Source organism: Theobroma cacao, chromosome 1 (genome assembly GCF_000208745.1).
Source record: "Theobroma cacao cultivar B97-61/B2 chromosome 1, Criollo_cocoa_genome_V2, whole genome shotgun sequence".
In the NCBI taxonomy this organism is placed as follows: domain Eukaryota; kingdom Viridiplantae; phylum Streptophyta; class Magnoliopsida; order Malvales; family Malvaceae; genus Theobroma; species Theobroma cacao.
The window spans coordinates 7,682,821-7,696,937 of NC_030850.1; the positions used below are offsets into that span (position 1 = coordinate 7,682,821).

A 14,117-nucleotide genomic window follows, 5' to 3' on the forward strand; every position below is an offset into this window, starting at 1 on the left:
AATGCCTCTTTTCTTGGGTCAAATGTGCATTTCTCATAAGAAGAAAAAGTTGTGCAAAAATGTATATATATATATATATATATATATAAATGTAAAGAAAAAGCCTTGCCTAACGAATTTTAAATCTAACCCTTCACAATGCATGTCATGCATCCTTGAATTAATATTGCAAATGGTTCAACACCAAATGTTTGGTCATGATGCCATTGATAAGGCGGCGGATGGCATTTCACTCTCATGCAAACTAACGGATACATCATTTGGACTGCTTGAGGAAGAGTTATCGAGTCTCTTCATATTTCCTTTCTACCCAATGAAATCACCATTTTTCTCATCATTAATTACCATAGCTTCACCAAATTGAGCATGCCTTCCATCATTCTTTGAAGAACTCCGTGCAGATTTTACACTTACATAAAAAATTTGTGCATCATTAACATCATTAATAGCGACGGATGCACTGTTGCAGCCTCCGCCACCACCTCTGTGGATTCTATTTCACCAAATTATATCGAGTCTTATTTTAAACGATTTGCAAGTTACTCTTGAGTTGCTCTCTTCTCTCTTAAGTTTTATCCTCTTGAAATGACATCATTTTTTTTTTGTTATCAATGCATTTTTATCTTGAAAATAATAAAAAAAAAGAGTAAAATACCTTGATTTTTCAAAGTTATGATCAAAATCGCACGAAAATTCATTAGTTTTCGAAATAAATATTTCGACCCAAGAACACAAACATCGTTAACAAAAATTATGAAAAAATTAAAATACTTTTTTTTTTATTAATTTAAAAAATTATTATTATTTTTAAAAAAATAAAAAAGGAGCACTAATCAGTGCTCTCAAGGGAGGAGAGCATCGATCGGTCTCCTTAAGGGAGCATAAGGCTCCCCATCTGGGAAGCACCAGGTAACATCAGCCTTTGGAGTTATTGTGGGTGATGGGCAAAGTACACTTTTTTGAGAAATGAGTGGTATCTATTAAGAGAGAGTTCTTCTAGAATGTATGCTGCGGTTAACAAAAAAAAAAAAAGAAGAGCATGTGAGCATAGGAATTGGGTTGGCAATGAGAGGTAAAATTCAAAAAGTCCCTTCAAAATACTTTAAGCAGACACTTTGATTTTTTTGTTTTAAAATGATATTTTTGTTCTTTGACAGTTAATACCGTTAATTAACAGTTAAAAAAATATTATTAGACCTGAGAGATAGGTAAATATTTTAATAATTAGCCTAATTTTTGTATATTTTTAATATAATTAATTATATTATTATTATAAAATTAAGAGACCTACTAAAAATTTAGGACCTGAAGCCTTGGTGGCTTTACCCTTGAGCCGATGCTGCTGCTAGGGGGAATCCGGGAGAGGTCCGTATTGGTGGGGTTATGTGCAATGATTTGACTAAAGTTAAGGCTATGTTTTCAAAATCCGCAAGGTACATGATGCAAACTTTGTAGAACTTAGAGCAATACTTGAAACATTTATCATCTTTGAATCTTCTAAATGGCAGCCTTCTCATTTTTTGATAATCCATAGTGATTCTGCTGATGCCGTTAAATAAGTCGGAGATGCGAATAAAACGTCATGGAAATATCGATAGGGGATTCTTAGAATAGAGTCTCTAAAAAGAAAAATTAAAGTTGAAAGATTATTCATACTTAGAGAAGTGCAAAAATGGTTGCTGACCAACTAGCCAATTAAAGATGGGAGTGTTGCGAGAGAATGATTTTATTCATATTTCTCCTTAAGGATGGTGCTTTCATTTCTTTAGCGATTTGTTTTGGATGGAAATTTGCTAGTCTTGTATGTATTCTACTTCTACGGTAAATTTGATTTTCCAGGATGGGGTTGGTAAATGGTGATGACAAGCTAGGTTCTCGACTTCTACGGTTAACCGATGACTTGCAATATTTATGGTATGTGGGTGTATATGTGCTTGGCTGTAAGTAGTACTACCTTCTAACAGGGAAGGTGATTATTGTGGTTTATGCTTTATCCAACTTTGGTAATGGGTAGTTGTGTTTATTGTTTTAACGTCTAGGGTTTTGAAAGACTTATGATTACCATGCTAGCTTTGATTTAGCATTTTAATCATAGGCTTCATTTCATTTCTGTAACGTGATTACCTCTTTCATTATATTAATGAACAACTTTTTATAAAAAAAAAAAAAAGCAAGCAACAAAAGAAATTTACAATATTGAATATCAGTATAGAATCCAGAGAAGGAACCTCATGCAATAATTTTTGTAATAAATCAGTTGGTTTCCTTGCAAACAATAATAAAACTTTCTTCAATAATACAAGATAAGAATGTCACATTGGCTTTGATTTCTAAAGACTACATCTTACAAATTTAATGACAATTAATTAGGACAAGTTTAAGAAAGAAAAAAGGATGGAGAAAGCAAAAAATTAGTCTAATTGTGTTTGAAAGGTCAACAAGAATGCATTCTTTTCTAGGGTCAAATGTGCATTTTTCATAGGAAGAAAAAGTTGTGTTTGTGCAAAAGGGCTATATCTCCATATTGAATTCAAGCAACAAAACACAACATGGATCTTAAAAAATAAGTATAATCTACAGTCATGAAATATATCTATATATATATAAGCAAAGAAAAAAGCCTTTCCTGATGAAAAGTAGTAATCATGGCTTGAGATCCAACCCATTGCAATGCATGTCATGCATCACTGGAATTAACGTTGTAAACGGTTCAATATCAAATGTTTGATCATGATGCCATTGATAAGGCCAATGGCATTTCACTCTCATGAGAAGTAACAGATATATCATTTGAACTGCTTGAGGAAGAGCTACCGGGTCTCTTCATATTTCCTTCCTGCCGGATATTATCACCAGTTTTCTCATTACCAAGCACCATAGCTTCACCAAATTGAACGTGCCTTCCGTCATTCTCTGGAGAACTCTGTGGAGATTTTGCACTGACATCAAGAATTTGTGCATCGTTAATATCATTAACAGTGGCAGCTGCGCCGCCTCCTCCACCACGGTCGCCACCACCTCTGTGGACACTACCATTAACATACAAGCTACCAATTACCATCCTGAATCCAAAGGCCCTCGAAGTTATCCGATAAATTACAGTTGTGATCCAAAATATCCAAGGCAGGCAAACAAGGGTAAAACCAAGAGCAGGAAGCAATACAGAGGATTGTGAATCAGGAATGGTCATGTAGGCCAAAAGGCAGCCACCTCCTGCAGCTATACAAATAAACAAAATGCAACTGATGGTCCATATGTATGCGCGGCCAGCCGTGGGATCTGGTTCAGGCATTTGGGAAATCTACAAGAAGGTTCAAATAATCTGAGTTTCTTTGTCATCATGATCCATGTTGCTGATTAATGGGATCGGAAGGATGGATCCATTTAGAGATGGGATTTTGCTGGGCGTTTTGTTGGTGATGATGTTGTTGCAGGGCTACGGTGGGATTATCCTAGGTTGGGTTAGAACTTAGACGTGTTCAAAAGTTTGTTTACGTAAAATATGGTTAATTTGTGTGAAAACCACAAGGAGACTACGGAGGGAGGGGGGGAAAGAGAAAGATAACGTGTTTGGTTTATATTATATTTTTGTTCATGCAATACCTTGATGTTCGCCTCCTATGACTACCAATTAATTTAATTTATACTTAAAAATTATTAGCTTGTCACTGTTGTTGACATAAATTCTGGCTGTATACCAAATGAGGGTGGTAAATTATCAGCGTGTTGTCGCAGAGTTAAATAATATTTTGAAAATTATTATTGAAATTTATTTTATAAAATAATTATACATTTTTTGTATGCACTAACATGTGTTTATTTTTGTTATTTTTAAAAGTAGAGATTGAGATTCTTTATATTTAATTATTTTTGAACAAATTATTTAAATTTTAAATTTTCAAAGAAAATATTTAACAATAAAATAAGAAGAAAAAAATTATAAGGACAAAAAGTTTCAATTTTTTTTTCTTCTTCCTTCCTCCCTTTGTTTCTTTTACCAAAAGTCTAAAACATTTTGGTCACATTAAATATGTAAGCTTGTAAACACTTTTTTTCACAAATAATAAATAATTTTTTTTCAAAGTATTTGTTCAAAAATTTTAGCAAAAACGGTTTGAAAAGATAACACTTAATTAAGTAATAATATATAAATTTTATATATTGCTAAGTGCAATATAAAATTCAAATAGGAAACACATTTTTAGTTTTCACTGCAAATACAAGAACTATCCATAAAAAGAAAGTGCAGAAAAAATTTATAAAAAAATAATGCATTCAATATAAAGAAAAGCTAAAGAGTAACCAAGCTCATTATCTCTATACGTGCATTTTTCTCCGACAGAATAGAACTGTTCTCGTCCCACTAATTAGTTAATATTAAATTCAATCTAGAAGGTTAATGCAAGTATAAGAAAAGAAAAATTAACTTTACATCTTCGGGCCAAGAAGAGAATATCTAAAGATGTGCAGTGAGGTTTATAAAATGGGAATGCATTGGTAGCCCAAGAACCCTAATGTAAATTCAATCCAAAGTGCTTCAACAAATTATTCAAGAGTAAGTGTGGTAGTTACAGACTGAATATTCGTGCTACTTACAGACGGCATTAAATGATACAAAAAATACCTAAGTGCCAAGATAAAATATTGATAATATACACTTAAAATTTCAGGAGTAGACTAAACATAAACTAACCTCCAATTCTTGGTCCCAATGCAGAACTATAGCCTCCAAAAATCTTCAAAACACTTGGTCTTCAAGGGTATAATTGTTAAAGAGTCCACATCCCATCCGCATTTCCATGCTCCTAAATTTTTCCTCATAACTTGCAACGACAGTGAGACATGCATAAGTTCAAATTAGTTAAAGGGGGCTTCAATTCTGCCACTAATTGCTAACTGTCTCTGTTAATGTATCAGACATGTTTTCAACGGTATCTGCCATGACAGAAGCAAGCATCTGGTGTCTTTTCTGTTCTTGACCTTTCCTTCGGTTGGTTTCAAGGATGATCATAAGAGCTGTTATGTCAGCAGGACTTACCCCACCCACTCTGCTTGCTTGACCAATAGTTTGTGGCCTGACCTGTTAGGATTAAAATTTCAAGTCAATTACAAATTGATCAAAACCTCATCTGCAGAGAACCAGATTTCACAAAATTTTGAACAATTAATCCAGGCAAATTCTCAATTGTTAACTCAGTCCATGAGCAAATTAGTTTGAGCCACAACACAAGTTAATTCAGGTTAATGGTTGAGTCTTCAAGCCACTCTGGGTAAAACTGGAAAAGAAATATCACTAAATATTGTTTGAGTGTGAAACATTGTGAAGCCAACCACACACACACACAGATGATCACACATTAATCACTTGCCAAGTTACTTTCGACTAGATGACTGCCTAAAAATGATCCCCAAAGGGAAAGAATTTCCAGTCCATCTTTTATAGCATGAACTGAAACGTGAATGTTTCACCTTGGAGAGTTTTTCACGTGCTTCATGAGACAAAGTTGTCATGGCATAGTAATCCAAGTCCTCTGGAAGCTGTCTATGTTGTTTATGGACCATCTGCAAGCACAACAAAGATAAGGATTGAAAATTTGACAAAAAAAAAAAGAGGCAACATTGTTCATAAATAAATCCCTCCCTAAAATGTATCGATGTAAATGATTGTATATAGAGGTGGATACCTTGAGCTATGGTGCAATAGAATGATGTTTCAGGCTGCAACTATAAATTCATACCTGTTGGAGTTGGATTTGTTGGCGAATAATGAAGCCCTCATACTTTATATCAATTTCAACACATTCTTTCTCCAATCTTGATAACATTTTGTTCCCAAATCCATGCTTATCAAGAATTTTATATTCTATGTGTGGTTTCTTAAGAAGACTCTCTAGTGTTGAAGAGTCCTTCACAGGTTGACCAGAAAGAAGAGAAACATCAGCAGCCAAGTCTCCACCTGAAAGCAACCAGAAAATGTTCCCCATTTTGGAATGCCAACAAATCACAAACTTCTACTATTACTTATTACAATATCAAGAATTACATCAAGTTGAGCTCAAATTAATGATGAAATTTGATGAAAAGAAGAATTCAGCAGTCAACCATACTAGAAAAGATGAGGGTACTGACAAGAGCCACGAAATTTGCAACCCAACCTTTCAATTTATTATTGTTTTGGAACGTTATCCATGCACTATGATGGCAATTCTCTTCAATTTGGCTCTGGTTAAATTTTTCTTAAGGGTAGCTGCGAAGAAAGAGATGCCATTCATTGGTCCTATCATGCAATGTTCCCCATGTATAAATCAAGTAAAGAGATGCGACAAAAGTTAAACTCCTTCCCAAATGCATCAGCAATTAGTCTTCTTTCCCTTTGAAAAAAATGTTCCTGATAGAAAATCTACAAGTTCAAGCTCCCAGCTGTCTAGGAAGAGGAGAAAAAATAAGGGAAAGAATACAAACCTGAAATCCTGACAGTTTTCAGTCGCTTTTTTTCCTCTGAAATTCTTGCTTGTTTGTCCTGGTATATTTTCCAGCGCCTATCATCTATCAACCCAATGTCACGCCCCAAAGGTGTGAGACGACTATCAGCATTATCAGATCGAAGAAGTAATCGATGTTCTGAACGGCTAGAAAGGGGAGAAAAGGAGGAAAAAAAAGACTCAATTAGATTTTATAAAGATGAGCTAAAGCCAAGTTTTTCTAGGTCAAATATACATCAACCTAGTTTCAATGTCAACAGATGAATTGTGTTTTTCTAGCAAAAAGTAGCAGGCAGCTCAAGACTATTAAAACATCCTTAGAAAACATCCAGCTAACAATCTACAATGAGTATGAGATACAAAGGATATTTATTTGTCAAGCTGATAGAAAGAACTCTTCAAAAGTTTTTTCCCTTTCTTTTTTCTTAGTCTCAAAATAGTCCGGTAAGATTTTCAGAAAATTGGGATTGATGGCTTTTTTAAATATAGCTAAGTACTACATGATGATTCCTATCCCTCAAAATGTTAACACATCCCCAATTTAAATTTATGCATTTACTTCAGAAACCAATAATCATTTTTATTATGAAAATTATATAAATTTATTCCGAGTTCATTACCTATTATTTATTGAACAACATGCTAGGTAAGGGAGAACAAGACTCATCATCTTGCTCGGTATGGTACAAATATCAAAGAACATAAAATTTGTCAGAGCATATTCAAACCAAACAGATTTTAGTAAGAAATATTGCTGGCGCTTTTTTCTTTTCTCCCTCAGTTTTTTTTTTTTTTCTTTCCAGGGTTAGCAACGCAGGAGGGATCCCACAAAACCAAGCAAGAAAATTAAAGTGTAACCCTAAGTTTTGGTTTTTTCAAGAGACACATGGATAGAATGACATATATCTTTTTCCTTCCTCCTCTTTTCCCTACCCAAGATTTGGCAAAGCAGTTAGTATTTGAACAGTTTTTAATGCATCGGTTTCAATAACAATACTCAGTTCAGTTCATTTTCATCTTGTGAAATAAAAAAACTGAAATAATCTAAGCCAAACCAAATTGAACTTTTATTAATTGAAATACTAATTTTTATTTTTACAAAATAGAAAAAAGCATTTTCTTTTATAATTTAAAAAGATAAAGTCATAAAATTATAGCTAATAAAAAGCCTTTCAAAAAAAAATAGCTAATAAAAAAACTGAGCAACCAAACCATGAGAACTTGGTTTGGTTTGATTCAGATTTTTCCACAATTCTATTTTATTTCAGTTTTTCTTTTTCATTGAAAACCTGAATACTTCAATTTACTTAAAATTTTTTAAAGAAAAAACAAAGCGAACCATGTACAACTCTATTTAAAAGGACTGCAAAGTAGCTCTAAATAAATGTAGATTCAAGCATGATTATATAGAAAAGATAATAAATCCCTTTTTGAACATGCATCACCACCAGCTCTAGAACACAGAAAGCACCATTACTTCAGCTAATACATGACAGTGAAACAACCGATTATAAAAACAGTCTGTGAAATTGAATGAGGATTAAAAGATCTCTGAAATTCATATACATCTGAACATGAGAAACTAAATGTAACAGCAAATGTGAGGAATGTGTTTAACCACAAATTGCCCTATTCTCAAACATGAGAGCAACAGCAAAAAGGATTAGCATGATAAGTCGTAGAAAACAATCATAACAATATCATGAATTTGGGTTTCTTACCTTGTTAACATGCGGTAAGGCTCTCGAAGATCCTTAGTGACCAGATCATCAATCAGTGTTCCTATGTAACTGCTTTCCCTCTCAAGAACAATAAGAGGCTTGCCATCTGAATGTCTGGCAGCATTAATACCAGAAATGATGCCCTGTACAAAAAAAATTCAAAAAAAGAAAAATAATAAAAAAGAGCCACAAGGGTTTGTTGATATTTAATAAAGAAAACTTAAAAAAGTCTAATAAGATATTTTCTTTCCACTTGGTAAAGGCACCATAAAGTACAGCAGAAAATTAGAAAATTAAATATGAAAACCTGTGCAGCAGCTTCTTCATAGCCAGTAGTTCCATTTATCTGACCAGAGAAGAATAGACCTTCAACTTTCTTTGTCATAAGAGACCTAGAGCACTGATGAGCTGGCAAATAATCATATTCAACAGCATATGCAGGCCTCAACATTGAACAATTCTCAAGTCCAGGCAAAGTTCTCAAGAGTGGTAACTGTAGTCTTTCTGGTAAACCAGTTGAGAAACCCTGTGAAGGTGATAAAACAATGAACTATGTATGTTAAAGAGAAGAAGATGCATGAGAATACACATTATACGGACATATTAAAAAGTAACCTCTGACTCTTTTAACATGATATTTGGGCAATCCAGTACATATTCAGCGCACTTAAACAAAGAATGCAACAACTATAATTGAAGCAGTGGAAAACACCAGAAACCAAAACATTCATAGGACAACCCAACATAGCAACTATGCACATATTGTAGTTACACGAATCAAACCAGTTTCAGAAACTCAGTAGAAAAGAGATATTTCAATGAACGTGGTTTCAATCAAACTTTCCTCATAATTTGAAAGGTTAAGAGGAATAAAAGAAGAAATGGCATAGGATCCCTGTAAAAGGAGTCAAATGTCATCCTTTTTTTCCTTTCCTTAACCCATTTGCCTAGGCTAAAAATCTATAAATGCTAACTCTCCACACAAAATGGAAGAGATAGGTACCACCAAGTCACAAGGTATAGCCAGGAAATTATCTTTGCCCCATTTACCCCATATTATTGGTAGAGTCACAAAAGCATTACCTGGACATAGAGCTCAGGCACAGTCCGACCCTCTGGCTCAAGAAAAATCTGATGAGATTCTTTATCTTGAAATCTCACAATCTATGGAAACCAATGGGAAAAATATGTAACAAAAGCGAGTTACATTATTCAGAAAATTCAAATGCTTAAATAGAAAAATTGCTTTTCTTGAAAAACATTATTAACAAACAAGGTTGAACCAGCAATGGAGCAGCAGCCTTAAACCATGTTAAAAACATTACTCTTTTGAAAAGGCTAAAAGACATGGAAGATTCTTTAATCTATTATCAGAATATAGCTTGATGAGATACTACAGTTTTTAATTCCATAATAACTTTCATAACTGCATGAAACTAGTTGAGGTAAGTCCATAAAACTATATAAGCATGGATTTACACAGCACCTAGCAAAAACTAATCAGCGCCATTTCTTTTTCAAACACTTGATGATCAATGGGAAGGAAAAAAATGCAGTCGCTTTGTGTAAGCTAATGGGTTGCTCGTGCATCTCAAAAAGATGAAGAGTAAGAAGAGCCAGAGTTCTAGATAAACTATCAGATGAGCATATGGTCAACATATAAAAGTTCCAGTGATAGAACGAATCTTCTCAAGCATAAGTTGTCAACATATAATATATATAGGCACAACTTAGAGTTTAGCCACACCGTATGACAAAGAATTCTTGCTAATAGTTTTAAACTGAAGTACATGAAAATTCACAATCTTATAGCATAATGAACTCAAGCAAAAATAGTAGCTCCTTAAAAAATTTAAGAAATCATGTAGAACTCAAAGAAGCACATAGTAAGATTGAAAACATAAAAGGGAATACTTCAACTAGGGATACATGAAACACCACGCATATCTATAGCACTACACTGCATAACATGACTGTTCAATGCCAGTTCAACCAAAAAAAGTACAATCATAAAACATAATGAATACAAGTGAAATTATTAGCGCTTTAAGAACTTAAGATATCATGTGGAACTCCAAGAAGCACATGGTAAGAGTGAAAAACTAAAAAGGATGACTTCCAATAGGGAAAACTGAAATCGTGCATAAATATAGTACTACACTGCATAAAATGACTTTTCAATGCTAGTTCAACCAATAAAAGTATAACCCAAACAATATAAAGTTTACCTTATCTTCAATGGAAGGGCAGTATCTAGGCCCCTTAGCTTCAACCCATCCTCCATAGGTAGGCGTTTCATGCAAGTTGTCCTTAATAAGCTGGTGGGTAATCTTCGTAGTTCGTGTCAGATAACAACACATTTGCTCCCTTTCAATGTGGAAATCAGGATCAAAACTAAACCAGGTGACCTGCAAATATTATTCACATTTTTAAAAACAATAATAAGAATAACAAATAGCAGTAACTTTCTACTGCAATTAACCACTAAAAGGTAAAGGTACAATAAGTTCTAAGCAGCCTACAAGTTAACAGTATTGCATGATGAAACCTTGTGTTGTTAATAGGTAGTTCTTCTAATCAAAGTAAAAAACATAAACCAGAAATTATCTGCTCCAGGAATCAGCCCGTCCCTTCTGGGCCAAATACAGTGCTATGTGTGATTGAAACTAGAAAGTTCTATTCTCACTTCAGTGAAACTAGAAACTTTGCCTATCTCATTACATGAATGTGATAATTTTACTATGTGGCCCCAGAATTTTTAAATTATGCATCTTTTAGCAGGTTGCAAACTTTGAAGCATGATTTAATATCTTAAATCATACAATTTTAATCCACTGAACCTACTTATGAGATTAAATGGAAGGACCTCTTCATCTCCATGCTGAGGCTCCAATCCAGAAAAATCAACAGTACGGCAGTCCACTCGTGCCGGGGTTCCAGTTTTTAATCGATCACTTTCAAATCCAAGATGCTGCAAGTTTTCAGTCAGCCCATGAGACGCAGACTCACCAGCTCTTCCAGCAGGCATAGAAGTTCTACCAACCCATATTTTACCACTCATAAAAGTTCCAGTTGTCAGGATGACAGCAGAGGCATAGAAGTTCATTCCAAAAAATGTGCAAACACCTTCAACATTGTCATTCTTTCCAAGCAAAATATCTGTCACCATTGCCTCTCTAATTGAGAGATTTGGAGTGCTGAAAATAGAGGCCAACCCACTGGTTAGAAAAAAGCAAATATACAAAATATTCATCCATGAATGTGGGCATGTTCAATTATTGATGACATAGATATCTGGCACAAAGTAGGCAAAAAGTGGTAAACCAAGTTGATAGGACCTGATTTGGGAAAACAAAAGATCTCAACTACCAAAAGCTGTTGGTATACTATTTCAATTTCTCTAATAACTATATGGACCAATCAATATCAGAAAAATCAACTTTCAAAAAAAAATATATCAGTAAAATCAAGTTAAACTACAAATGTGAAAAATAAACAACTGAGGCAGTCAAGGCATTCTCCAGGCAAGCGCTAGACATCAAAAGCACCTCGGCACTCTCCAGGCAAGGCACCCTCGCTCAGTGGCAAGCCTATGGAACTCAAGCATGCTTATTTGGAAGGGAAGAAATGGCAAAAGCCATGTCTTAGATATCGCCCTTTTTTTAAATAATTTTAAAATCTTTTTAGCTGTACTTCAAATTTTACGTAAAAAGAACAACATGCCTTTTCTGCAAGAGTAAGAAAAGGGCTACTATAATAACTGACTTTATCTATGCCCTCTCTCTATTTCTCTCTAGTGCTATGTTTCCTTCTCATAATTTGCTTCTTCTTTCCACCCCTTCTTGTCTATTTATTACTTTGTTTATTCATTCATTTAACAGAGAGCATATGACCCAGTTTCATCATCTAAACAGAAAGCACATGCTCCTCCATAAACTAAATCTGTAAATATCAGATAATTAAAAACAAAGGAATGCCATGCCTCTGTTATATGAAACATGGTATCCATTATACAGAACTATTTTTCCTTCAGAAATTGAATCTGTAAACACTAGGCAAGGAAGGACTAACAGAGTCAACTTTTCAAAGTTGATTAATTAAAATTACATATATTTTCATCACAACATCTGATTTATCTCAGGTCAGTATCTCTAAGATAAAATACTTATATCAAAACATGTCACTCCTAGTCTCCTACAAGATATAGATGGTTTGTAAAGATTGAGTGCGTATTTGGAACTCTCTCTAAGTTCCCCATCTCCATCTTTTCTATGTGAACTTATACCTTTTATCACAATTTTCTAAATATCAACATTATCAACTCTATCAATTGCCTTTGAATATTATAACAATTCAATCATAAATGCTCACATAAGATATATTGCCCAACTATAAGTGGGAAACATCATGAATAGGTAAGTTAATCAGCTGATCAGACAGTGTTAATGCTGTTCCAAAATTGAGGTTTACTTTCAATAAAATAAATTAAACTACAGTTTACAAATACAATTTTGATAATTGATGCTACAAATGGAAGTGTAAAAAGTAATAAACCGAAAGTAACTTACCTCTCCACCACATTTTTCATTTGCATTGCATATTCCCTTTTGTCAGTTTGTGCACGCAATGCCCGAACAGCAGGACCTCTTGAAGCATTGAGAACACGCTTTTGTAAATAGCACCTAAAGGTAAAAAGGTAAAACATGAAGAGGGTTATAACAGTTTCTATAACATTAACGAAAAACTAATTGTCATCCAGACTAAAATGAGATTGAGGATAGGATTATGTTTTACTTAAAACATGTTAATATGGTAATCAACAATTAAAATGAGATTGTTACTTTTACTATGGATGTTGTTCGTCCTAAAATGTTGCTAAAAAACAAAATCATATTTGATAAAAATTGAGCAAATGGCTAAAATGTAACACAACATTCAAACATAATCGTTCTATACAAAATTTAAATCTCACAATAGTCAACTCTTTTAATTTTTAATTATTCAAAAAAATTATATTTGGTTTTATATTCACATACACTTTTTGCTTATAGGCTTTAGCTTCCCAAAGCAAAAGAACAATGATCAAAAATGAAAACCTTGGAGATTTGAGGACATTACCTATCAGCAATCTTTCCAATTTCACCACCAAGCGCATCCACTTCATGCACAAGTTGTGATTTTGCAAGTCCACCAACCGCTGGATTACAAGGCTGCAAGTAACAAAACTCAAATTATGTCAGTAACAAATATTTCGTGCCATAGCCTGTAATTTCTTAACTTTGATCCGAAATAAACAACACTAAGAAAAAGATAACCTGCCACGCAATCCGATCAATGTTCAGGGTGAGAAGCAGAGTTTTGGCCCCCAACCGAGCGGACGCAAGAGCAGCTTCACAACCTGCGTGTCCTCCTCCAACCACAATAACATCATACTTCTCTTCGCCAGCCCCCACATGGCCATTCCAATCTAAAAACATGCCAATAAGACATTTTTAAGTTAAAAGGTAAGCAACTGTCCAACACAAAACCTGCTCGATGAAATGCCTGAACCAATACATACTCGAACCGGTTGCGGAGAATGAGCAAAAGCACCGGAGGGAGGATTTTTTGAGCGTGGAGAGACGAATATTGCGGGGAAAGGGGGCGAAGACATGGTGATGACGGCGAGAGGAAGGAGAGATAAGGGAAGAAGGGGAAGGGAAAGGGAAGTGGTGGCGGGTGAGGCGAGAGAGGTGGACGGATAACATTGACATTTTTATAGTGTCGTGGGGCTCTGAACGTGCCAATGTTTCACGAGTGAAGAGTGAGAGAATGAAACTCTGTTCAATTTGCTTGTGAGGCTGCAGCTTTCGGCAATGGCAATGCTATCGGATTAAGCATTATACAAGTCGGGTCGGGCTGTGTTTTCGGGTCA

General features: G+C 34.5%; 2 protein-coding genes across 3 annotated transcripts; both read right to left on the bottom strand.

Moving 5' to 3' along the window:
* On the bottom strand, positions 2,651–3,510 carry LOC18611906. The gene has a single exon (XM_007048398.2). The coding sequence runs from the start codon at positions 3,290–3,292 to the stop codon at positions 2,729–2,731; it is 564 nt and encodes a 187-aa protein (XP_007048460.2). The 5' UTR covers positions 3,293–3,510; the 3' UTR covers positions 2,651–2,728.
* On the bottom strand, positions 4,499–14,097 carry LOC18611907 (tRNA uridine 5-carboxymethylaminomethyl modification enzyme MnmG). 2 transcript variants are annotated; one of them, XM_007048399.2, is made up of 13 exons: positions 13,764–14,097; positions 13,519–13,670; positions 13,322–13,413; positions 12,772–12,885; positions 11,070–11,400; positions 10,432–10,611; positions 9,287–9,367; positions 8,511–8,729; positions 8,204–8,346; positions 6,463–6,629; positions 5,739–5,956; positions 5,470–5,562; positions 4,499–5,080 (listed from the first exon to the last, which is right to left on the bottom strand). In XM_007048399.2, the coding sequence occupies exons 1-13, from the start codon at positions 13,954–13,956 to the stop codon at positions 4,886–4,888; spliced, it is 2,178 nt and encodes a 725-aa protein (XP_007048461.2). In that variant the 5' UTR covers positions 13,957–14,097; the 3' UTR covers positions 4,499–4,885. The 2 variants fall into 2 exon arrangements, with proteins under 2 accessions (XP_007048461.2, XP_007048462.2); XM_007048400.2 differs by lacking the exon at positions 9,287–9,367.

Bases quoted from the DNA above. Each gene is read 5' to 3' on its own strand.
- LOC18611906 (XM_007048398.2), bottom strand. From the start codon at position 3,292: ATGCCTGAACCAGATCCCACGGCTGGCCGCGCATACATATGGACCATC.
- LOC18611907 (XM_007048399.2), bottom strand. From the start codon at position 13,956: ATGTCAATGTTATCCGTCCACCTCTCTCGCCTCACCCGCCACCACTTC. The intron at 8,347-8,510 runs GTTTTCATATTT...TTTTTTGTACAG, and splicing joins ATGAAGAAGCTGCTGCACAG to GGCATCATTTCTGGTATTAA. The intron at 5,081-5,469 runs GTGAAACATTCA...TAATCCTAACAG, and splicing joins CACGTGAAAAACTCTCCAAG to GTCAGGCCACAAACTATTGG.